General features: G+C 41.4%; 1 protein-coding gene across 1 annotated transcript in view; it reads left to right on the forward strand.

The window, feature by feature from the left end:
• CNTNAP2 (contactin associated protein 2) overlaps positions 1-26178 on the forward strand; it is a 1228588-nt gene that overhangs the window by 778028 nt on the left and 424382 nt on the right. The window contains exon 14 of the mRNA XM_042927363.1: positions 18325-18481. Within this exon, the coding sequence (XP_042783297.1) occupies positions 18325-18481 (157 nt within the window). The remainder of the gene's footprint in view (positions 1-18324; positions 18482-26178) is intronic.

Consider the following 26178-nt stretch of genomic DNA (forward strand, 5'->3'; position numbering starts at 1 on the left):
GATGGGGTGATGCTCTGCCTTCTACCGAGATGGGGAACGGGGAGATAACGCCTTCCGCGTGGACATCTTGGGGCTGCCTTGCATTAAAGGTTCGCTGATAGGCTCGAAACTACTTTGGAGAGCTGTGCAATATCCACAGGCAAAAATAACTCATGCACGAATTCAGCAAGAATATAGTGCGTCAAGCCAAGAGCGGGAGGGGGGTGTAGGAGTCATAGAGTGGCATTGTCGCTGCTCTCGTGGGGCTTCTAGTTCAGCTAGACAGGACCATCAGTTAACACTGAAGAGCAAACACAACCACAGATAGTGATAAATAAAACCAGGTGCTCCGACAGGAAATAACAGGAAGCACCTACTTTTGATATGGTTGTCCAGGACTTTATCTCCAAGGAGATGACACTTAAGTCGAAGCCTGAAGAAGACTAAGCGGGAGCAGGGAAGGGTGACAGGTTCCAGCAAGGATCAAAACCCTGCAACAGGGAAGGAATTTAAGTTTAATAAAAAGTGGGACACAAATGTTCATGGATGGATGAATGGATAAAGAAGATGTGGGGCATATATACAATGGAGTATCACTCGGCAATCAAAAAGAATAACATCTTGCCATTTGCAACTACGTGGATGGAACTGGAGGCTATGACGCTAAGCGAAATTAGTCAGAGAAAGACAAAAATCATATGACTTCACTTATGAGGACTTTAAGAGACAAAACAGATGAATGTAAGGGAAGGGAAGCAAAAATCATATAAAAACAGGGAGGGAGACAAAACGTAAGAGACTCTTAAATACGGAGAGCAAACAGAGGGTTACTGGAGGGGTTGTGGGAGGAGGGATGGGCTAAACGGGTAAGGAGCATTAAGGAATCTACTGAAATCATTGTTGCACTATATGCTAACTAACTTGGATGTAAATTTAAAAAATTAGTAAAAATAATAATAAAAAAATAAAAAGTGGGACAATGTAATAAGGAAAATTAACAATTAAAATTGGAGGGACAGGTAGGTGGCTTTTGCTCCTTCACAGTTTACTTCCTAATAGACATCTGAATGAAATTACTCATCTAGAACTGCAAGGCAACCGTAACCAGAAAGAGTATCTGAATATTGTATAATTGGTTACATTCATTACAATCAAACTGAAATCAGTTCCCTTGCCAGGAAAAAAAAAGTGACTAATTGGCATAATGTGAAGGTCTTTGAAGACTCTCATTTAATATCGGCAGGTTAATGAGCAAGCTAATAAAACAAGTTTTACTTAAATACTTCGAAGGAAAAATTTATTCTGTCCTTGGGTGTTCAGTTCTCTCATTGTCAGGGGAGGAGGGGGGAAGAATGAGGGCAAATTTTAGAGGTTTCACTGTTCAAATAAGTATCCCTTTCGCCCACTTGAAAAATCTGACACTTACTGAATTTTTTGTCATCTCACTGCTCTTCTGTGAGATTGGATGACTTTGAATTGGTGCCACTTTTATCAACTGCTGTGCCATCGAGAAAGGCCTTAGCATCTTAGTTCCCTGGGAGAAGGGCCAGGTAATGGATGGATAATGTGTGACTCGGCCGGTTTGGTGTCCCATGAATTAGAGACGGGGGCCCAGCAGGTGGGGTATGTGACCTCGGGCTGTGTGCTGCGTCAGCAGTGCCTTGATCTGTTAAAGGGTGGTTGCCTTTTTTTAGATAGTCGCACGTTCCTGTCTTGAGAGCGCTAAGTAGGGCAGGGTTAAAGATCAAGGATAATTATTTTCATGCCATCAGGGTTTTGTTTTGTTTTGTTTTTTTCTTTTTTAACTTGTTAAATAGCAGAGAAGAAGGGATTCGTTCACAACACCCTGGCATTAAGATTTATTCTTTCCTCTGGTGTTTTTTTCAAGACTCCCCTGGTAACGTCGTCATCAGAGTGGGCTGGAGATCACAAACTCAGCCTGAGTTTGAGTTTGAGATGGTCCCCGAGGCAGGGTTTCTGTGGGGCCGACTGGGGCTCCAGCACGCTGGCAAGCGGCAGTGACAGTCGTAACAGTGACGGTCGTCATGGATCAGTGCTGCTCTGCCCATCACACCTTCCATCTTTTCCTCTCTGTTAATTTACATTTGACCACAAGGCATGTTCAAGACCCCACCTGTCTTGTGGATTCCACTTTCCCCTTGGTCACATCTCTGGCTGTTCCTTCTCTCTCTCTCTCTCTCTCTCTCTCTCTCTCTCTCTGTCTCTCTCTGTCTCCCTCCCGCCCCTCCCCCACCAGGTGGCTTTCCTATTTTGATCAGTCACATTTGCTTTTTGTTGTATCGGCTTCACCTTGACTGCCCTTCGTGCTCATCGGGGTGACCTCCTAATCCTCAAACCCAGTGATGTTGGTGCACAGCCTACCCTTCCCCTTTCTCAAATGTTCAGTAGTCCTTTTGTCACCTGTGCGCCTAGGACCGTGCTACAAGCTGGAGGTACAGAATCGACGTCCAAATGGAGCTTCCTGTCCGTAGGGGGATGAGCGTGTAAAACAACCAGAGTACAATATGCTGAGTGCCGTGACTAAGTCTGCATCACCTGTGGCTTAACACAGAGTGGGCGTAACATTCGCTACCTTGCGGAATGCGAAGGAGAGCAGATTTCAGAGAAGCAATCTGTCTTTAAACCGCGTTGCCTTGATTCCTTGCCGTGGCTGCTCTTTAAGTCCTTCCTCACCTCCTGCTGTGGGCATATACCACAAGGCAAGGACTTAGCTGGCCACTCGCCCCGTGCTCCACACTGATTCCTACTCTCGAGCTCCCTTATCACTACGGGTGGTTCACACAGGTACCCCCTATTTGCTTAATCTTAAAACCTAAGGAGTCACCACCAACTATTCCATCTGGTCCCCAAGCCCACTGACTTCCTTTTGCAGGGCATTTACCTGTGCCCCTGTTATGTGACACACCATGCTCATGATACTTTGAGTCTTAACCGCCCCATTCCTAGGATTTCCAGCCTCCTTTGCCTTGTGGCAGATCTCATAACATCGCATCGCCATGCTTCTCAATTGCTCTGAAACCCACAGTAACGGGTACCTGGGTGGCTCAGTCGGTTAAGTGTCCGACTTCGGCTCAGGTCATGATCTCACAGTTTGCGGGTTCGAGCCCCACCTCGGGCTCTGTGCTGACAGCTCAGAGCCTGGAGCCTGCTTCAGATTCTGTGTCTCCCCCTCTCTCTGCCCCTCCCCTGCTACCTCTCTCTCTCTCTCTCTCTCTCTCAAAAATAAACATTAAAATGTTTTAAAATAAATAATAAAACCCACAGTAACAGACTTCTACTATAGGATTAAGGCTGCATAGGTATCATAAAAGCCCTCCCCCATAAACTTTTTTACATGCATGATAAAATATTTTGAAAAATTCTTTGAAATGTATAATTGAGCTTGCCTGAAAGTAAGGAAGATCCTTAGAGGCCTAAAATGAAGCAAAACCGTGGACCAACAGCATTAATGAGTGCTAAAAAGCCAGAAGCCGGCCTAAGGGCCTTTGCCAGCTCCCTGTGACCTCCAGCTTCAGTGTTCATGACTGTGGAGGAACTTATATCAAATTACATCAAACTTATATATTGAGTTATATGAAACATCCCTTGTTGGGAAACGAATTGTAAAGGTCAACAGTCAGCAGGGGTGGGGGGGGACCCAAAAACTAAAACTAAAAACCCACCCTGCAAAGGAAGATAGCATAGGAATTTTGACCATCTGGACCTTGGCCTGGGGTAAAGAGAAAGAGAAAGAAATTATCCCTTGACGTCGTGTGGCAAAAAAGCCCATTCTGATGCATCTTCACAAAGTCAACATCACACTATTTGTATGGTTGCAAAAAATTCAAGATGGAAATACATTCTTAAAATTTTTCTAGTGTTTATTTTTGAGAAAGAGAGAGAGCGTGAGCCAGGGAGGAACAGAGAGAGAGGGAGACACAGAATCTGAAGCAGGCTCCAGGCTCCGAGCTGCAGCACAGAGCCTGATGCAGGGCTTGAACCCACGGACCGTGAGATCATGGCCCGAGCTGAAGTCAGACGCTCAACCGACTGAGCCATCCAGTACCCCAAGCTGGAAATACATCCCAAAGAAGCCCCCCGCTTGGTAATATCCCTAGGTATCTGATAAAAGCAAATGCAAATGATCTGAGAGGGACATAGCTTCAGTGGGACCTCAGATACATTTGTAAGGAACATGATCCCAAAGGACAAACAATAACCACGAAGTGTATGGGGGAACAAGATACTGTCACTGTGGGTCAATAGAGTAACTAATAGCATGATTCCTGCAAAAACTTAAGATATTGAAATTACTGGAACAGATTGGTCCTTTTAGGGGAAAATTGAAAATATGATTAAGAAAGACACTAGCAAAAATAATAAGTGTCGTTTGAAAAAGAACCAAATAAAAGTTAAGAAATCAAAATGTAATAGGAATCAAAATTAAAAGCTTTACAGTGGAGTTAAGTAGCAGTTTCCAGAGAGCTGAAGTGTGAATAGTGAAATGAAACACAGATTCTGAAGGAATTTCCCAAAAATCTACCCAGGGAGACAGAGAATTGCTAAATGCGAAAAAGAGGTTCAAAGCAAGGAAATTAGATCATTAACATCTAATGCATATCCATTGGAGTTCTGGAAAGATAGAAAAGTAAAAGGAACCAGAAGCCCTATTTTAGGGCATATGAATGCTAAGAACTCACCAGATCAGACGAAATATGCAGATTCAGGTCTAGATGAAGGAGTCACCGTGGATTCAAACAAGAGAGGGGAAAATGCCCAGCTGGGCAGAAAGAAAATACAGCTCACCAACAGAAAGAATGGATGTGAAACTGACAGGTGACTTCTTGACAATGGAAACCTACAGACCCTGGAATAATATGTTCAAACTGGGGCGAGTAAGTAACCATCAACTTAGAATATACCTGCCAGAAAAACTGTCATGAACAGAGTCTAAATAAAGGCATTTTTAGACAAACAACAGTCATTGTAGTTCAGGACATTTTTTTTTAATGCTTAAGTATATAGAGCATCACTATTCAAAAGAACTTTCTGAGATGATGGAAATGTTTGCTGTCCAGCCACCAGCTGGTGGCTCGGGGACTAAGGAACTTAATTTCGATTTTATGTAATTACAATGAATTTTGATTTTAATAGCTACGTGCAACTGTTGGCTACCTATTGGCAACACAGATAGGAATAATTAGCATAATCGACAAGTGTGAGTTCATGAACACTTAAAGAATAATTAGAGAATAAAGTTTTTTTCAAGTACCTGCAAAGCATTTTTTAATATTGGCCACAAACTGTACTCTTTAAAACAAGCCTCGACAAATTGTAGATTATTGGTATCATGTAGCTTCTGTTCCCTGATCATGATCATAGTAAATTTTTAAAAAGTGACAGCTTGAAGAGAAACGTACAGTTAGACATTTTAAAGGACACTTGTAAATAATCTCTGAGGCATAGAAGAACTAATACTCAAAATTAGATAGTACGTGTCACTAAATGAAAGTGACAATACCATTCAAAACATAAAAAAAATATTCCTAGAGTGGTATTTGGATAGAATTTATAGCCCTAAATACATTTATTAAAACGTTAGAAAGGCTAAAACCTATTGAGGTAAGCATCTACCTTGAAAATGAGACAAATGACTGTAGAATATATCTACAGAAAGTACAACACATAAAATAAAAGTAGGAATTAATGAACTATAATTCAAACATACAAAAAAGATCAACAAAGTTGATCTTTGAAAAGACTACTAAATCGATAAAGCGATCGATAAAATCGATAAAGCGTCTAAGTAGACTATTCAGAAGATAGGACACTAATAGAAATGACAAAGAGAGTAGAAATACAACATTTTACCAGTATTTAGATGTAATGAACAAATTCATAGAAAATACAACATAGAAATAAGTAAAACAGATATGCAAGAGCAGAAACATAAGTGGATGTGATCTTAAAACAAAGATATTAAATTTTATTATTAGCCTCAGATAGTTTAGGAATGATTCCAATTTTATCCAGTGCTCAAACCATCCTTTGAAGCCACTATTAACGTAATACTAAAACATAATGATGGTACAACATGGAGAAATACCAGGCGATGTCCTTCATGAACATAGTAGCAAAATATCCAGAACAAATTACTAACTAGCCAACGATTTGTTAATATATATAGTTATTTATCACAACAAAGTTGCTTATTTCACAAGTACTATCACTTTAAAATATCCGTAAATGCAGTTTATCACCTTAAACAGCAAAAAGGGGGAAAACATCATTGCGTTAAGTGCAGACAAAACATTGAATAGAATTAAATATCATGATAAAAATATTAGCAGATGGTAAATGGAAAAGAGTACTCCCTGAAACAGAAAGATGAAATGTTTAAGTGACAGTAACATCACACTTAATGGTTAAACATTAAAAGCATTTTCCATATAATCAGTAAACATAGAGGAGACCCTTATCACCAATTTAGTTTAACATTGAGCAGTAGGTCAGAACCACGGCATTAAGACAGTAAAGAAGGTATAAACTAGAAAGGAAGGAACAAACTAACATTATTCGTAAATAAAAATGTAGGCTTGGGAAAATTAAAAATATCAGTGGATTAATCAGTAAGAGAGTTTAAACAAGTTTCTGGGTATAATATCAGCATAAAAAAATCCAGTTGTATCTCTGTACAAAACAGCACAGAGTGTTAGAATATGTTATGTTTAAAAGCCTGCCATTTATGAATAACTCTAACAAATATGTGAGAAACCTTTACCAAGAAAGTTATAAAGTTTGTTGAAAACTACTTTAAAACATCTAAATGGACAGACTTATCATGACAGTAAATAGGATAAGTACATATTATATTATAAGTCTGTAAATTTTCCACCAATTTATTTCTTGATTCAAAGTAATTCTGTTTAAAGTCCTACCTGGGTTTTCTTTTTCTTTTTCTTGTTAATTGAGGGGAAATTCGTTAATGTCACCTTAAGGGAAAATGTCTGTGGCACTCAGTGCATTCACAGTGTTGTATAATCTCTCCACCTGTCTGGTTGCAGAACACGGTCACCATCTTGAAACACAAAATATCCAATAAGAAAATGGGCAAAAATATAAACAGATATTTTTTTAAGAGAGAGAGTGCATGAGCAGGGGAGAGGACAGAGGGAGGGAGGGAGGGAGGGAGAGAGAGAGAGAGAGAGAGAGAGAGAGAGAGAGAGAGAGAGAGAGAATCTTAAGCAGACTCCAGGCTCATTGCAAAGCCCAACACAGGGCTTGATCCCACAGCCCTGGGATCATGACCTGAGCCAAAATCAAGAGTCAGATGCTCAACCGACTAGGCCACCCAGGTGCCTCTGAACAGATTTTTTTTTAATAAGGAAAGATAAATGGATAAACATGGAACAGCAAATAATTTGTAAGTTATCCACGAAATATAACTAAAACCAAAAAGAGGTACTGTTTGTCACTCACCAGTGCACACAAGTTAACAGCATAATATCAAAGGTTGTCAAGGATTTTGAAGTTTTATATACTGCTGGTAGGATTCTGCATTCCTGTTCCGTGTTCTCTTATTTGGGGATAACAAACAGTTGTGAGATGCACAAACCAGATGGCTCAACAACTTGCTATAGAACATGCTCAGAGCCCTTAGGCATTTTCCAGAGCGTGTGAAAATAGCAAAAAACTAGACACAGCCCAATGTTTGTTAATATTAGAATTAATAAAGTGTGATATACTCAAAGGGCAGTGCACCATACTAACAATGATAATAGATAAACTAGGCACGAGTCTACTTATTTTATTATTATTCCTAATACTTATATAAACTTATATTTGTGTGTGTAAAATATTTTAACATTTAAACATTTTTAAATTGGACTCCCCATTACTTACAAACTCAAGTACAAAAATCATGAAAGTACCCAAAGCCATTTCTCCAACCATACATTCTGCTTCTTTCCACTGGCCCTGCCAGCCTAACCGATTACCCCCCATAGTTGCAGAAAAAAGTCATTTGTTTTCTGGCTTCATGTCTTGGCCCAGCCATTCAGGAGATGCTGAAACGCTCATATCCTCATCCTTGTTTTCTAGATCCTACCCTTCCATCAAAGCTGCAGTCAGACCTCCTCCTCATGGAAACCCTCTAGTCCACCTTGATCCTTGGGAATTGTTTCCTGCTCCGAAATCCTTCAGGACCCATTGCCTGAACCACTCCTATGACATCCAGTGTGTTCCCCCCCACCCCCCATTTTATTATGTGTATGCCCCATTAGATATAAAACTTTTATCATTGTAAATTATGGAACATAAACATCTTTCCGCTAACTCCAAAGCTTAGGAACCAGGTTTTCACTCCTATTCCCTAAATTGTCTCTCCAGCACTGAAAAGGTGCTTATTGAATATGGAGCATGCCATTTTAACTGCAAAACAATATTTTGCTACTAATTTAAAAAGTTACCTTCCTCTTTTAAATATAAATCAAGCCAAGGTGCATCCATTATCTATCTATCAATAAAAGTCAAGGCACAAGATATCAGCTACTTCTGTTTCAATGATGGGCTGGGGTAAGACATGTTTTAACAAATAAATGCAGTTTTAAATGGAAAATAGAAGGAGCAGCCAGTACTCAAGCAAATTATTATCTCTGACATCCAATTTTATACCCTCTTCATTTGTTCTATAAAGAGAAAAAGAAATATTTTAAATAAGTGGTCAAGGGCTTTTCTAGTGAAAAAGACTAGAAAAGTGTATTATTAAATGCTACAAACAGCATGTAGTTGTATCTGATCACTTTGGTATTACTAATCACATTTGTTCCCGGGGCCATGGTACAAAGGAATTAGCCAGAGCGATTGAGGGGGCCACAAACGCCATGACCTCTATGGAAACTGAGGCCAAGTTAACATAGAGGAGTTGGTTCAGTCTGTTCTCTTTAATACTGCTCAGAATAATGAACCCCCTTCTGATCTCTCACTTCAATTCCATTCACATTAATAAAATCTAATTCATTTGAATGGGATTCAAAGTGATTTGATTCAATTCAATCAAATTCTGCTCGGTGGAATCAGTCCTTGATTGAAATCTATTAAGTTTGGTTCAATAAAATAAATTTAAATATTATGCAGTAAAATTAATTTTTAATTAACTAACATTTCAGCTAAGGTCCATTTTGATCTGAACTTCAATTCTCCATTTCTATATTTGGTCCCTATTCAAATTAATAAAATATAGAAGGATCCAACATATTCCTGAAAGATGCACCGTAAGGCTAATCAGCTACATTCATTTCTATTCATCCCTAATCAAATGAGTTTAGTGACATTCAATCAGAGAGAGAGAAATGCTCACCTTTAACTACCATATTGAATGTTTTTATTAAAACTTCAAAATTATGAGTTTTCCCAACTGCACCACACTGTCTGCAGTATGAACTCCATGGAACTTTTTTGGATTCATTCTCCATTTGATCTTTATATTAACAGAGAATAACATGGAATCAGATGGCCAGGAAACAAAAGGGAATGTTGTTATCCAGGTTAATGTTTTTACAAAACGTAGAGACAGCTTGAGATGATAGACCTTTGTATCTATGAGAATGCCAACATGTCTGATGTCTACCTTTATTTTTAAGTTTCTTACTCTGAATAGTAAAACACAGTCCTTAGGACTCAGGGTCATGGTTGTGAAATGGAAAAAGCTCTGGATGGTTGTGACACAAGCTTTACATCTGGAATCAGCTTGAGAAGGTGGAAGCCACCGTGGAAGGCCGTGTTCCTCCTCTCGAATAATATTATAGGTACCAAATGTTGTCTCTTAGAGAGGTGACAAATAGCTACTAAGAATAGAGTGAAAAAGAAAGGTTGCAATGAGCATGTTATTCTGAAAAAAATTACTGGGAATTTTAAATGGAGATATTACTGCAATAAACACTTTTCATATCTTCGCTGGAAAATAAAGTCCTAGACTGGTACTCCAATGGCACTTGGGCACTGAGCCTCTCAGTATTCTGTGAACTAATAATGCACACTGTCATCATCTCAGGTCAGTTGTGTGGCAGACCTATCTGACGATAAGGATCATCAGGGTTCTAGTGACCGAGCCCTAAGATTTTCCTCTGAGATTCTTATTCTGTAGATCTTATTTTGTAGGCCGGGGAATCTAGAGGGTCGACAAGAGCCCCAGGTGGATCTCCTCTTAGGTAAATTGGAAACCCTTCTCTGTATTAATGCCCTGCCAGAGGCAAGAAAACACAGCAGCAGTCGCTCCAGGACTTGGCCTCCCAGCCCTCATCTTTCCATGGGGATGCTGAGACTTGGGCTGCCATCGTCTGGCTCCTAGAAGTCATTGCATGAGGACAGACTACATGTGGAAGAAGAGAGGCTGGCTCTATTTAGGCCAGAGAACTCTAGGACGGGCGGCCTGTCCCCTCTTCCAGTTCCTGGGGGCAAGGTGACTTGGCACTAGCTTTAGGGCTTTGCAACCCTTGGATTGTGCCCATCTCATGCTGAAGGAAAAGGGGGATCTGGCCTGCTCGATCTTCCAGATTGTCCAGCAGGCTCTGTAGTGGCTACAGCACCTCTGAAACTCCTCTTTGCTCCAGCCCGGCCAACAGCTTCCTGTAAGGTTTTACCTTCCTTGTTCTCTAGCATGTCTGCATTGCAGGGAAGATTCTCGCAGGTACCAACTGCTGTGTGCACACAGTCTAGAATTACACCAATTAAAGATATCTTGGGGTGCCTGGGGGGCTCAGTCGGTTAGGCGTCCGACTTCAGCTCAGGTCATGATCTCACGGTTGATGAGTTCAAGCCCCAGGTCTGGCTCTGTGCTGGCAGCTCAGAGCCTGGAGCCCACTTCCGATTCTGTGTCTCCTTCTCTCTCTGCCCCTCCCTGCTCGTGCTCTCTTTCTGTCTCAAAAATACATAAAAACATCTCTAAAAATTTTTTTTTAAAGATATCTTTATTTAGTACGCCTATTCTCACTATTTGTGGCATGGTGTGGAGCGCTGTAGTCAGATCAGAGTGGTCAGCTGAAACTGACCAGTGAAGCGGAGGGAAAAAGACTCAGTGGTGCTTTGGTAAAGACAGAAGGGAGGAGAAAACGGGGGATTTTTCAGAGCGAGAGTCACTTCTTTAGAAATTGGATCCTGCACGATAGGGGGCTTCAAAGAGCCAGGATGCTGCCAAACAGAGGGAACGGTGAGGGGAACTGCCAGCAGGGGGCGGTGGAGCTGAGCGCCGAAGGTGGGTGTCTGCCGCGGTTGTATCTGTTCTAGTTCCTCTGCTAAAAAGCCCCCTGTGATTCTCTAACGGAAGTTGTAGATAAATAGATCGTAGTAGGTAAAATAAAACGAGATTTCACCAGGCTAAAAATATACTTCTTAAGTTTTCATTTTAGAGACAATAAAGCCTCGTGGCATTGTTTTTCATATCTTCTAGAAGTGGATGATACGGAGCTAATTAAATGTCCCAGTGACCCTACTCGGTCTTACCGTAAGAGTGTGCCAGGGTAATGTGTATTTAAGCCCATTAAGGTACTTCGTGTAGCCCGGAAGTGTCGAAGAACACATTGTGAAAATCACACAGATGTACCACGTTTTCCTCAAGAGGTCCCCAGGCACTTGCCCTTGGGTTTCTGAAACACCTTGTTAGTGGAGAAAATTAGAGAGATCTCTTGGCTTCTTCAAGTCCTCCCTCCTTCTTCCTTCCCCAGTTAGTCATCCAAACAATAATAAACCCTTCAGCATAATGAAACTTGATCTTGAGTACAAACAGTGTAGTGATTCTGTGTAATTCAATCTATATCTGGTTGTTTTAATACAATGTCCCTTACTTTGATAATTCAGCTTCTAGTTAACTTTGAATATGGGCTATCATTACTAATCTTGTGCCGGTGGTTACACCTACTGAATACAGTTAACAAAAATCTGCTCTATTTTGAGATTAGAGAAGTTCTTGAACTCTCGGCGCTGGGTAATTAAATTCTTTCTCTTCTAACCACTTCGTATTCTTGTCTTTTTAAAGTCTTTCCGTCTTTATCATCTTTAACTGCTTTTCCCCCTGAGCCAATTAACAGTAAATAATGACTTATAAAGCAAAAAGTAGCACCTTATTAGCATAGCACTAGAATAAGGCAATTCTTTGTTCAATGAAAATTGAACCATTTTCTTGTTGAATATAAAATAGATGCCAAATTAATAATTTATTTTAGTTACAGTGATTTGATTTAGCCAAATGTACCAGTGCTAATAACAAAGGGTACAATTTGCTTTTTCCCTGGAATCTGTGTTCCTTACTGGCATTCTGCTGTCCGTGGCACATGTGAAAACAGCTAGTTAAACATGTTGTACTGTGCTTAATTTATTTTCCTCGGAAGGACTATGAAATAACATTGATTTTGCCCCACCTTAACTGGGAACAGTAGCCATCTAAGGCCATCTGTAACTTGACACAGAGGTGAGGTTTGGGGGGAGAGCTGGGAACTTAGGCTACTCTCACCTGGTCACTAGAGTGTCACCTCCTTACACTGACCAGAGGAAATGTCAGTTCAGAATCACCCCCCACACACACACCAGATCCCACCCTGGTGTCTAATAAGAGTCCCTCCGTACAGGAAGTGAAGTCGGCCATGTGAGATTAGTTCAGAGCCTGGATTCTACACAGAGCTTAGGCCTCCCGCTGGAACACCCACTGCCCAAACAACTTGACAATGAAGCGCCCTCTCCGGGTGCTTCTCCACACTCCCTGCCTCCAGGAATCAGAAGGTTCTCTCTTCTATTTCCCCTACCACACATTTCTCAGAATCGCCTGCTAAAGGAGAGGCTGATAATGATCTTGTTCCTTTTCCTGACAATGTTCTGATTTCTATAAAGAATACTGAGCCACATTCAACTTCTCTCATTCATGCATTTTATCATGATGTCTATAATGAAAATATAACAGTGTTAGGTTGTTCTACTAGTTGCTGGAAGAAATTATTTGCAATTGAGCTGAGGTTTTAGATATATGCTCTTCCAAGGGCTATTTGAATGACAGGGAGGGTGAAGGAGTTTCCTGCCAGAGAGTCCATTAACCCCAGTTCTATAGGTATCTGGTTTGTTTCCTCTCCTCTGTCAGGTGGGTTGGCACCTCCTCGTTCCCCAAACAATGGTAATAACCCAAATTTCCTTTGAAGGAAAGAATTTAGTATTAGGTTACCTTGGAGAGATTCAGTGTGATAAATAAACGTGATAACCAGTCTAGGTCATGCTTCTACATTTCGGGGATCAAGTTGTGATCTGGAAGGCCCCAGGGGCATTTGCAAGGTCAGCATGGTACTGTCCACCTTTGCTCTCTCCCTGTAACATGGCCTAGAGATAGAATCAACAGAGACCTTGTTCAGCTTACTGGCCAGATGGTCTGGCTCAGATTTTATAATTTCCATAAGTGGAATTTTTCAAGCCTTGTTTTTTGAAACTCTTGACTGCATCACAAAAAGAGTTTATTATTGGTCATGGTTGCAACGTAGGGAAGCATCTGAATTTCCATGATTTACTCTTTACTGTAATGGAGAGAGAAGGGAGGAGCAAAAACAAAACCAACCAAACAAACAAAGCCATCTTGAAGGTAAAAGGAAAACACAGCTCCCTGTATGCTGGGACATGGCTCAGATAGGAAAAGATAGGGTTTCGGCATGGACCTCATCTCAGAGAGCTGGCTTCTTTTGCCTTTCATAACAGGATACTGGAATCTCTCTCTACTATTTACCAGATCAAGTCAAATAGCTTTTTGAAAATTCATATGCCATAAATGATCTTGCAAAGGGAAAAATAATAACTTTTCCAAATTAAGTCAACACAACCGAAAAATCTAGAAATTTGTATGAATTAGAATATTTGTCTAACTCTTTTCCAAGGTCAGTGCATTTGCTCATTTATTACATCAAGGCTGAACCTCCCAGGAGAGTTTCATTGCTTTAAATTGCCCACCTTACAAACAATCCCATTTACAGTTGCACCAAAAAGATCAATATACCTAGCAACAAATCTAACCAAGGAGCTGAAAGACTTAAACTCTAAAACTAAAGACATTAATGAAAGAAATTGAAGATGACTCAAACAAAGGGAAAGATATGTTTCCTTGCTCAAATCCCATGCTCATGGATTAGAAGAACTAATGTTCATACTACCCAAAACAATCTACAGATTCAGTGATTCAGTGCAATCTCTTATCAAAAAGCCAGTAACATTTTTCACAGAACTAGAACAAGTAATCCTAGAGTTTGTGTGGTACCACAAAAGACCCAGGTAGCCAAAGCAATCTTGAGAAGAACAAAACTGCAGGTATCACAATCCCAAATTTTAAGATACTTTATAAAGCTATAGTAATCAAGACAGTGTGTTACTGGAAAAAACAAAACAAAACAAAAAACATAGATCAATTGAAAAGGATCGAGAGCCCAGAAATAAACCCACACTTACAGGGGCAATGAATTTACCACAAAAAAGGCAAGAATATACAATGGGGAAAAGACAGCCTCTTTAATAAAAGGTTTTGGGGAAACTGGACAGCTATATGCAAAAGAATGAAACTGGACCACTTTCTTACACCATACACAAAAATAAACTCAAAACGAATTAAAGACCTAAATGTGACACATGAAACCATAAAACTAGTAAAAGAAGACATAGGCACTAAACCCTTAGACATCAGCGTTAGCAACATATTTGTGGATAGATCTCTTCAGGAAAGGGAAATAAAAGTAAAAATAAACTGTTGGGACTAGACCAAAATGAAAAGCTTTTGCAAAGCAGAGGAAACCATCAACAAAATGAAAAATCAACCTACTGACTGGGAGAAGATATTTACAGATGATATATCCAATAAGGTGCTAATATCCCAAAAATATAAAGAAATTATACAACTGAACACCAAAAAAATAATAAATAAGTAATCTGATAAAAAAAAATGGGCAGAGGATGTGAATAGGATATTTTTGGAAGAAGACATCCAGACGACCAATGAAGAGAAGGTCAACATCACTCATCACCAGGGAAATGCAGATCAAAACCACAAGGAGGGGCGCCTGGGTGGCTCAGTTGGTTAAGCATCCAACTTCAGCTCAGGTAATGATCACATGGCTCGTGAGTTGGAGCCCTGAGTTGGGCTGTCCAAGCTGTCTGTGCTGACAGCTCAGAGCCTGGAGCCTGCTTCGGATTCCCCGTCTCCCTCTCTCTCTGCACCTCCTCTGCTTGCACTCTGTCTCTCTCTCTCTCTCTCTCTCTCTCTCTCTCTCTCTCTCAAAAGTGAATAAACATTTAAAAAAGTAAAGAAAAAAACATAAGGAGATATCACCTCCTACCAGTCAAATGGCTATTATCAAAATGACAAGAAATAACTAGTGTTGGCAAGGATGTGGACAAAGGAAACCCCGTAAGCTATTGGTGGGAATGTAAATTAGTGCAACCACTGTGGAAAATAGTATGGAAGTTCCTTAAAAAATGAAAAATAGAAATACCATACGATCCAGTAATTCTCCTACTGGGTTTTATGCGAAGAATACAAAAACACTAACTTGAAAAGATATATGCAGCCCTATGTTTATTGTATTATTAACCATAGCCAAGATACAGAAGCAGCCCAAGTGTCCATTGATAGATGAATGGATAAAGAAGATGGTGTGTGTCTCTGTGTGTGTGTGTGTGTGTGTGTGTGTGTGTGTGTGTGATCGACTATTACTCAACCATAAAAAGAGTGAGATCTTGCCATTTACATGAACATAGATAGACCTAAAGGGTATTATGCTAAATGAAATAAGTCAGAGACAAATAACCATATGATCTCACTTACGTGTGGATTCTAAAAAACAAAACAAATGAACAAGCAAAAAGCCAGACTCATGAATGCAAAGAACACACTAGTGATTGCCAGAAGAGAGGGTGGGTGGAAGATGGGTGAAATGGGTGAAGGAGATTAAGAGGTACAGACTTTGAGTTATAAAATAAATAAGTCACAGGGATGAAGAATACAGCAGAGGGAATACAGTTGATAAATATCGTAATAATGTGTGTGGTGACAGATGGGGACTGCTCTAACAATGATGAGCACTGAGTAATGTATAGAATGATCGAATCACTAGATTGTACACCTGAAACTACTATGTTGTATGTCAACCATACTTCCATAATAAAATAAAAATAAATAATCTACCTTAAAAAAAAAGACAGAACTGCAGCAGTTTTTATGCCATTCCAGTATGGCTCTTGCCTCATTTTTATTTCTGAGCAATCACACAAATACTGGGGCAAGTGCATACCTAGGGTCCTGAAAGGGTGGTTGAGTTATTATAATTGGAATTCCAGCCATATACCTGAAGACTTTGACCGGCCTTTCGGCTTCCTGGCTGACACTGCCCCCAGTAGGTTCCATTCCCTCCCGGCTTGCTGCAGGAGAAGCTCTTCTTAGGACCTCTCCTTCTCCCATTTTGTTCCCTCCCCTGTCTGTTGCTGCCTAGCTTCTTTTGCCATCATTCACCTGAAACTCCCCTCAACAAAGTCTCCTGTGAGCGCTGAGCTGTCAGACTAAAAGACGAAGTTAAGATTCCCATCTTCATGGACTTTGCTCTGAAATCTGACAATTCAGACCACACTGTCTTTTGGAAGTTCTTTGGTTTTTTTCCCTCCACCCTCTCTGACTGCTCCCTTTCCTGACTTCCACCATGGCCATCTGCCTCTTTCTCTTCTCCAAGTGCTCTTATGATCTAAAAGATTCCAACTGCATCTCTCCTGCTACCAGTATTTGCTCATTTACCCTCATGGTTCCTAAAATGGGACCTGCAGCCCAATAATGCTCCTGAGATCCAGACTTCTACATCCAATCGCCTGTTTTATGTATCAAGTCCATCACCCTTTCTTCAACACATTCCCTAAGCTTCTCATCTTCCTCCCCCATTATCTTGGTGAAACGCATCACCCAAGCCAGAAGCCTGGGATTATTCCACAACACCTTCTTCCTGTCCTCTCTGCCACCCTAATCCCAACAGTCCTACACCAATTATACTTTGCTAATCTCTTCCTATTTTCTCTTCCTCTCCGTTTCCACTACTATTTTATTATTTCTCTTCTGTATTAACGTGGGAGCATCACCTCTGGCCTCCCTGACTTTATCCCCTGGAAATCTTTCACCTTACTATAGATCTTTGAGATACAAATTTGATTATGATAATTCCCTGCTTAAAATCCTTTAATTGGCTCACATGATTTATAGGATGAAGTTCAATCTCTTTAAGTTGGGAGGCAATAAACACTGAAAAGCAAGAATAAGCCAGTGCAAAGTAACTTCTTATTTAGACAAAGATTTTTTTGTGATATGCCCTCATCTCCCATCTATTACTACCTACCCCTGCTACCCTTTCAGCCTTTTTCTACCATATTCTACCCACATACTCCTATATATTTTTTCCATATAGAACTTTACCTCTCAGTCTTTTTACATTCTGCTCCCTCTTCCTACAAGCCTTTACCTCTCTTACATCCTTATTCACCCAAGTAATGCCCACTCAGCCTTCTACGCATAGCTCAAATACTTTACCTTCTCTGGGAAACTTTTTTTCATGACCTCTTTTCCCTCATTCAGGCTACCGTGTGTCATAAATCTTGTTAAACTCAATCTTTATCTCCATCATGCTGCCAAGTTTCTTAGAGTGTTTGACATGCAGTGGAAACTCAAGCACTGTTTGATGAGTGGATAAATGAATGAATACATGAGTGCATATTAGGCCAAATAACAAAAAGGAAAGTGTATTACGTAAGAATGTTGTACAATATCTTGTGAGATACAGTGTCACACTTCTGGTTTGGGAGCAGATCCGTGGTGTGATTGAAAGAATCACTTCGCCTCTCTAGACCTCAGTTTCCTTACCTGCAAAATAAGGAGATCGCCTTAAGACACAATGAAGGTCATCTGGCTCTAACAGTCAGTGATCCCCCAGACTCTCATGTCACAGAAGAGCGCGGCTAGTCGTGAGCTCAGCTGTAATTTACAGAATCAGTGCATGGTCTATATGCCTTCATCAGGAGTGTCCCCATATGGCCAGCACTGGGGGGCACCTAAGTTCCTGAAGCTTCAAGTTCAAAGTGTCTTCCAGGGAAGGAGGTGCACATTCTGGTGGGGAAACTTACCATTGCCCATCGTGATTTTTTTTAAATATTCCTATTATTGAAACACGTTTACTTTTAAAGAGGGTAAAGTGATGTTCGGTCTACCGGACCGCGATGGTACCTCTGGGTGCAAGGGTGTGCGTGTGGCATTAAAGCGGGCGTGCCTCATCTACCTGACTGTGCCGTTTCCTTTTCTCATAGATGGAAGTCCTTACACCTGGTGGGTCGGCAAGGCCAACGAGAAGCATTACTACTGGGGCGGCTCTGGGCCCGGGATCCAGAAGTGTGCGTGCGGCATAGAGCGAAACTGCACAGACCCAAAGTACTACTGTAACTGCGATGCGGATTACAAGCAGTGGTGAGTGCATGCTCCCCTCCCCACGGGCCTTCAGGTCAGAGCGATTCGGTAGAAGAGACCATTTGAAAATTGCTGAAATAATAGGACAATAGGGTAGCAGTGTCTGGGAAGTAACCCAGGTGACAAATGTCAGGAACGCACCAAAAAACATAAAAGCAGAAAGAGGTCAGCATTACAGCAGGTGCGTTCAGAAATAAACAGGCACAAAATTGATGCGTTCCCATTTTATTCAGAGAGAAGAAGAATGAGCCATGTAGAAGATGGTGCTTTACATTATGAAACGTGCTTAGTAACAACAGAGGGAATGGCCGTGGGCAGGGAGCCCATGGGCAGGCGTGTGAGAGCGTCCCCGGTAAATGGTCTCCTTCCACCTCCTGCAATGTTTGCTTTGAGAAGCTGCCTGAGAGAAAAAGAGGAGGGGGAAGGGAAAGGAGAACGTCATTCTTTGCTCTATCTTGAGCAACAGTGTTTGCCCATCTACTGTTTCTTCGTGCCTTGAACTGTTTGTAACTCTGATACAGATCAAGTTCAGGAAAGATCCATCTTGGGTTTCTTCCGTCCCTCTCCTGGCTTTTGTTCTGCTTCACAGTGAATGGCTGGGTCTGCATCTGTAACAGATAAAGATAAAATCAGCTGTCATTCCGTGTGCAAAACAGAGGCCCCGGGACTTTAGGTGAAAGTCTGTAAACCCAAGTGCGTCTTTCCCCAGAAATACACATCACACTCCTGCTTCTCACAATTTCAGAAGCAGGGAGGACCCTCTGTGCTCCTCTCCTGCCCCCGGCCAGCAGCAGAGAGCAGGGCTCCGAATTTTCCCAAGAACAACCACAGGTTACTTCCGTCTGCTTCTGGTTCACACTACTTAGAAAGACAATTTACAAGACAAGTTCATTCTACCGGTTAACTGAAAACTAATTCTAATTGTAAACTTTTACGATTTCTAGGTAGGGCGTCTACCTATTTTCCAGATTTTCTCTCAGCAAATGAAATGAATTAGCAAGGCTGTATATTTCAGTGTTTTAGAATCGCGTGTGCACGTGCATGTGCGTGCATGTGCAAGTAGCTACCATTACTCTTTGATCGTGGTTTATTGTAAAGAGAAAAACATGATACTCAATTTTTAAGTTTATTTGTTCGGAAGTTGTCTCTACACACACATTCACACACTCCGCAAAGACTGGAAGTCAGGAGAACAGAAGCCAAAGGCAGGGCTCTGAAGTTGACTTTTCATTCGTTAAGTCAGTCTACCATCACTCAGCAGATATTGATTGAACATCTTATGTACCAGGTACTGGGGATAAAACACTGAATGACAAGGACAAGAATCCCTGCCTTGACCTATGTTCTTGTTGTCGCTTGTTACTGGTGTGTGTGTCCTTAAGCAAGTTCCGTAGACTCGGATTCATTAGTCAGTTCAACGTTGAATCCCAGGCCCTTCGAGAAGCTGACTGTGTCCTCTCCAAGAAGGAGAAGTGGGAGCATTGTCCCAGGTGGCTCATTGTCTAGCAACGCGGAGGGTTCATCCTACCACAGAAGACAGTTGACATATTCGGAAAAGGGGAAATCTTGCGCATATAGCCAAGTGAAATTCATTTTTGTCAGACATCCTGATGAGTGCTAGGGATACAACGGTAAATAGAACTTGCATCTTGTCCCGAAAGGGCTCAAAAACCAGTTGGAGGAGAAAAAAAACCCCACAGAAACAGGCAGCATAATACAATCCGTGCTCTGATGAAGGTATTACAGGACTCACCAAAAGCAGTGGAAGAAAATTTAAGTCTGACTGAGGGAGTGGAGGGAGCGGTTAGTAAGGTGCTCACAGGAAGAAGGATGCTTGAGAGAGAAGAAGGAGTCTGCTGGGCACACGCATCCTTGCCAGGTTGTCTTGGAGGAGAAGCGGTTTGAGCAACCGTCCACACAGTAGATTTGGAATGCAGTGTGGACCAGAGGAGCCACAGTAACGCTAAGCACGTGGGCAGTACGACATCAGCACTTCCATTCTTTGCGGGGCATGGTGGGAGTTTGGATTTCCCAGTGATGAGCCCTGTGGAGGTAGGCTTAATGGAGCAGGCAGAGGGGGAGGGGGACGTCACAACAGTCCTTGAAAGACATCGAGGGCTTAAGGTGAAACGAAGGCACAGCCACAAAGGAGGAAAGTGTATGAGATGTTGTGACGTGTCTAGCAAATTTGATAGTTAGGCCTCTGTGAGAAGTAGGGGAGGAATGTGGGCAGGCTCCCCCATGGGCACCTGGAAATGGAGTGGAAGCAGGGCCATGCATCAGGCTAAGGAATAAAGCTTTGAGCCAGTAGATGGTGAGTTCCCCTTGGAGAGTATTAAGTTGGAGGTGACAGCATAACATCATGTTTAAATCCAGAGAGGTGCCATTAATGGGATTGCCGGTAAGAAATAGAGACTTCAGAGAAATGCCTTTGCATCTGAAATCATTTCCAAGAACATACCCGAATTCAGATCAAAGATGCGCAGACTCATCGCAGACAGACCTATTCGACGGCACTCACACACATTGCTCTGGCAAGACGTGATCGGATCGTAACCGTTGACAGTTTCTCGGGGCCCCAGACACCCCACCCCTTTGCTTCTGTGAAACTTGTCTGATGTCCCCTTTAACAGAAGCACTATCTTTTGAGAAAACTGAAATACATAATGAATATGTTCACCATAAATAGCTATTAAAAGGATCTTCCCTATTTAGCACGAGAAAGAAAGCTTTTGTTGATGTCTTTTTGGTCTTTGAATTCACCAGCACCTGGCAAAGGCCTTGCTATGTGGATGCTTTACAAATGACATAGATTTGACACTTTTGAGGGAAGCTTTCAACCACTCTGAAACACAGATTTGTTGTCTGTATAATAAAAATAAATCTTGATTGGCAGACTTCTGTGCGAGTAAACGGATTATAGGATATGAAAACATTCTGTAAATTGTATAATATGGGATACATAGCTATTTGCAATTCTTAATTATATAATTTTCAGTGCAAGTCTTCATGATTCCAAATGAATCTTTAGAGGGGCGCCTGGGTGGCTCATTCGGTTAAGCGTCTGACTTCAGCTCAGGTCAGGTTCTCGCGGTTCGTGGGTTCGAGCCCCGTGTCGGGCTCTGTGCTGACAGCTCAGAGCCTGGAGCCTGCTTCGGATTCTGTGTCTCCCTCTTTCTCTGCCTCTCCCCTACTCATGCCCTGTCTCTTTCTCTCTCTCTCTTTCTTTCCCTCTCTCTCTCTCTCTCTCCCCCCCCAAAAATAAATACACATTTATTTTAAACATTAGAGTAGGACATATTATTTTTACTATTTGCATGTTGAATGCAACCCTAGCTAAAGTTGTTAACAATTTTACAGTTGCATAAATTTATAGTTGCATAAATTTACAGTTGCATAAATTGGGGCACAGGAAAATTTAAATAAATTTCCAAAAATTATATTAGAAATGAGAAACAGAGAGAAGGCTAAGACCCAGATTTCCAAACTTCCGGTTCAATGTTTTCCTATAATATCATGATCAAGGAAGACTACTCACATTGTTTTTCCATCTTTTTAATGATTTATGAATTTAGTGTCTAACTAGCCGTATGTGAATTTTAAACTTGAAGTTTAACCAAACAGACTACATGTCTTATGTTCTTTTTTTTTCTAGAGGAACTCTAAAACTTAGATTAGGCATTTATTCTTATTTATTAGAGTAAAATACACAAAAATGGAGCTGGGATAAATGAGATTATAGCTCAGGACACAGGTGGGCCTCGTAGCAAAGCTATGATGACCTACGAGAACTCTCACCATCTCCGTGATTGCCTGATTATCTGTGCCGTGAGAAGTTTTGCACAGTTATTTCTGAGACTGAACGTAATTTAACATTTATGATTTACTATTCTCAGCAACAGTAAATATTCCCACCTACCGTGCCAGAACCCTAATTAAGTGAGCCTTGGTCTCAGCTAAGTGCCCACCACTGGGTAGTTCGTGGTCTCTTGCCGCCTGACTCAATGAGCTCACTCATCACATCTGAAATTAGCAATGCCAAAAATGGAATTACCAGTGAAGGCGTGCTAGTCATTGCTTCACTTCCCTTTTCTCGTTGCACTTGGAGAATTTCTGGGTAACTGTGTGCGGGCCAACATGAGCCCATACACCGGGGGAAATGAGGGAGGTGAAAAGCTATTAACACAGTCTTTGTGTTACAGTCAGGGAGCAGTTCCCACCTCCATCTTAGAAAAGACCAGGTACATACTAACTTGTGCCCCATTCCATTGGCCCTGAATGGAGTTGGCTTGTCTTCCTGGGCTAGAAATAGAAATAAGCCATGACCAACTTTACATAGACAGCAGAACCTCTTTAATGCTTTGAAACCAGAAACATTGGGCTCAGCTTCCTACCAACAACTGTTAAGTACTTTGAATGTTTTGAAAAGGAATCATTATATATTTTCTCACCGTTTATAAACAGTTTCATCTCATCTTTGATAGCGTCTTTCCATGAAACATCTTTACTTTTACTCAAAGTGAAATGCTTGCGTGTGCGTTCTCGTTTGCCATGTGGCTCAGATCACGATAGTGAACGTTTGGGGATGTTAATCACGTGTCAGACAGTTTCACGAGCTCCAATGTTCCATGTCATTGACACATTACAGTGACCCTACGATTAAGGTGCTTACTTTATGCTCATTTTACAAATCAGGAAATTAAGTCCCAGAGAGGTTAAGTTACTTCCCCAAGGTCACACAGCTAACAAGTGGGAGAACCACAATTCGAAAACTCCAGACTCATGCTGAGATATTCTGCAGCCAGGCATAAACTCTGTAAAAATTTTTAAATATGCTCTGTGTAGAGTGTGGCAAACAAGCCGCCTTTTAGAGGCAATTTGCTGGGGCGCCTGGGTGGCTAAGTCCATTAAGTGTCCGACTTCAGCTCGGGTGATGATTTTACGGTTCGTGGGTCCGAGCCCCACATCGGGCTCTGTGCTGACAACTCGGAGCCTGGATCCTGCTTCAGATTCTGTCTCCCTCTCTCTGCCCCTCCTCTGCTCATGCTCGCTCTCTCTCTCTCTCTCAAAAATAAATATTAAAATAAGGGCAATTTGCTATCAAACCTTTAACAGATATTCTTTGAACTTTTTACTATATGGCATTTTAGTTTCTTAAATAAATACAAACAAATGTAGGTACTTTTCTCCCCATTTTTTATAGCAGCCAAGACAAAACAAACCCAAACAGAAATTTCCATCAATAGAATCTTAAGTAATTATATTATTGGGTTGTTGAAGGAAGGAAGGAAGTAGATACACAAACACTTGCATAGAAAAATAGCCAAAGTAAAAATACAAAAAAGAAAGCTGAAGAATATACAATATGAGTCTGTTTTTGTAAAAAAAATACACATACAGCCATAACCCTTATATACATATAGGCAAGTTCTGGAAACCATACAAAATAAACTATTTTTTTTAATGTTTATTTATTTATTTTGAGAGAGAAAGAGAGAGAGAGAGTGCATGAGTGGGGGGCGGGGTCAGGAGCAAGAATCCCAAACAGGCTCCACACTCAGCACAGACCCCGACATGGGGCTCGAACTCATGAACCACGAGATGGTGACCTGAGCCGAAACCAAGAGTCAGACGCTTAACTGACTGAGCCACCCAGGTGCCCCATTGTGCTAATTCTTGTTAATGGTTTACTTTGCGGGTATCTGGGTGTTTCAGTCAGTTAAGTAAGTGACAGGCTCTTGATTCTGACTTAGGTCATGATCTCACGGCGGTGAGCTGGAACCCCTCGTTGGGCTCCATGCTGACAGTGCAGAGCCTGCCTGGGATGCGCGCTCTCTCTCTCTCTCTCTCTCTCTCTCTCTCTCTCTCATTCTCTCTCCCTCCCTCTCTCTCTGCCCTTCCCACATTCACTCTCTCTCTAAATAAGTAAATAAGCTTAAAAAAAAGAGTTAACCCAGTAGACGAAGGATATGGAGTCTTGTCTTTATCCCATTCTACATCTTATTTACCCTTTGGATTTTTGGCCATGATTATAGTTAACCTGTTTGATTAAAATTTCTAAAAGTAGTTTCCAAATCTTATATGGAAAAGTAAGGGCCCTCACAGGCATCCCATTACATAACAAAACAATATTAAACCAGACTCTTAAGAAAGCAGATAGAAGAATAATGTTCACTAACAGCACAAAAGGTACTCTATTCTTGATTCTGTTGTCCCCAGTATTGGGGTGAGTTTCTAGGAAAGCTGGAGAGTGCTCCTCTCCCATGTAGCACGGTGAAACACAACATCTAGGCCACTAGCCTTTACCTACCTGCAGAAGACTATGGTTTATCTCAATCTGAATTCTGTAAAACTCATGCTGGTGCTGTTAATCCTTCTGGGATCCTGCTTGAGACAACATTCTCAGTCGTCTGATTCTCAGTCGTCTGATTCTCGCCTATTAGAGGATGTGATATTATGAATAGTATGGGCATCAGTTATGAGTAATGCTCTTCTGGTCGCAAAACCAACCAAAACAGTAGCCAATATTCAAATAAATGTGTGTGTGTGTGTGTGTGTGTGTGTGTGTGTGTGTGTGTGAAATGAAATATTAAAATGGGTAGTTATCTATACGTTTCCTTTTTAGAGACATAAATGGAGCTGACCTTCTAATCTAATGAAGGCTCTCTTTCTTCATTTAAGTTAAGCTTTGCTTAAAAAAACACAAAGAAAGATGGGGTACCTGGGTGGCTCAGTCGGTTGAGCATCCGACTTCGGCTCAGGTCATGATCTCACTGCTCCTGAGTTTGAGCCCCACATCGGGCTCTGTGCTGACAGCTTGGAGCCTGGATCCTGCTTCGGATTCTGTCTCTGTCTCTCTGCCCCTCCCCCGCGCTTGCTTTCTCTCTCTCTCAAATATAAATAAATATTTTTTAAATTTTTTTTTAAAAGCAAAGACAGAAAAAGGAAACTTTAAACTGACGGGGCCCCAGAGTTTCAGTGTATTTCAGCACAGTGCAGATTTCAGACACGTTCCATGACCCCCTGGATTTTAGTCCTCCTACTTCCTCTCTGAAGTCTACCGGTCAGATTTCCTGCACCGTGAAGTTGCATCTAAATAGGATATTCCTCGAAAGTCTAGCAGCTAAGCTCGTTTAGAAGTGTAACTACTTTTCAATATGTGGGTCGGGGCTAAGAGCTCCAGGCGAGGGCTTCTGCTCTTTCATTAGGAATTCACCCTGAGATGTGAAATAGGAAATATGAGCGAGGCACAGGTAGGCGGGTGCTGGAGAGTTCCAGATGCCAAGCAGCCCTGCAAGTTGAAAGACCTCTTAGCGATGGGGGTAGGGAAATGCCTCTCCCCATTTCCAGAGGAAAGCATAAAAATGATACATTGTATTCTGTCTCAGGGATATTTTGGTGCCAACTTGCTTGGCACAGTATAGAACCTCCTGTCACCTCATGGATTGTATCATGACAGAAAGGTAATTGGGCACCGGAGAAGATGTCAGCAGAGTGTCAATATGGTTTGACCACTGCCCGTAAATAATATTGATGACAGGAAAGGGAGAGGGATTAATCAGGTGTGAGCCTGTCAGATGTTCGGAGCGCTCTGCAGGTTCCAGAGAAAGATGCACCCCACCGACAGAATGCTAAATGGACTCCCGACAGAAGACATTATTTAGCCATCTCGCAAAAAACAGAACGAAGACGCAAGA

This window comes from Panthera leo, chromosome A2 (genome assembly GCF_018350215.1).
Source record: "Panthera leo isolate Ple1 chromosome A2, P.leo_Ple1_pat1.1, whole genome shotgun sequence".
NCBI lineage: Eukaryota > Metazoa > Chordata > Mammalia > Carnivora > Felidae > Panthera > Panthera leo.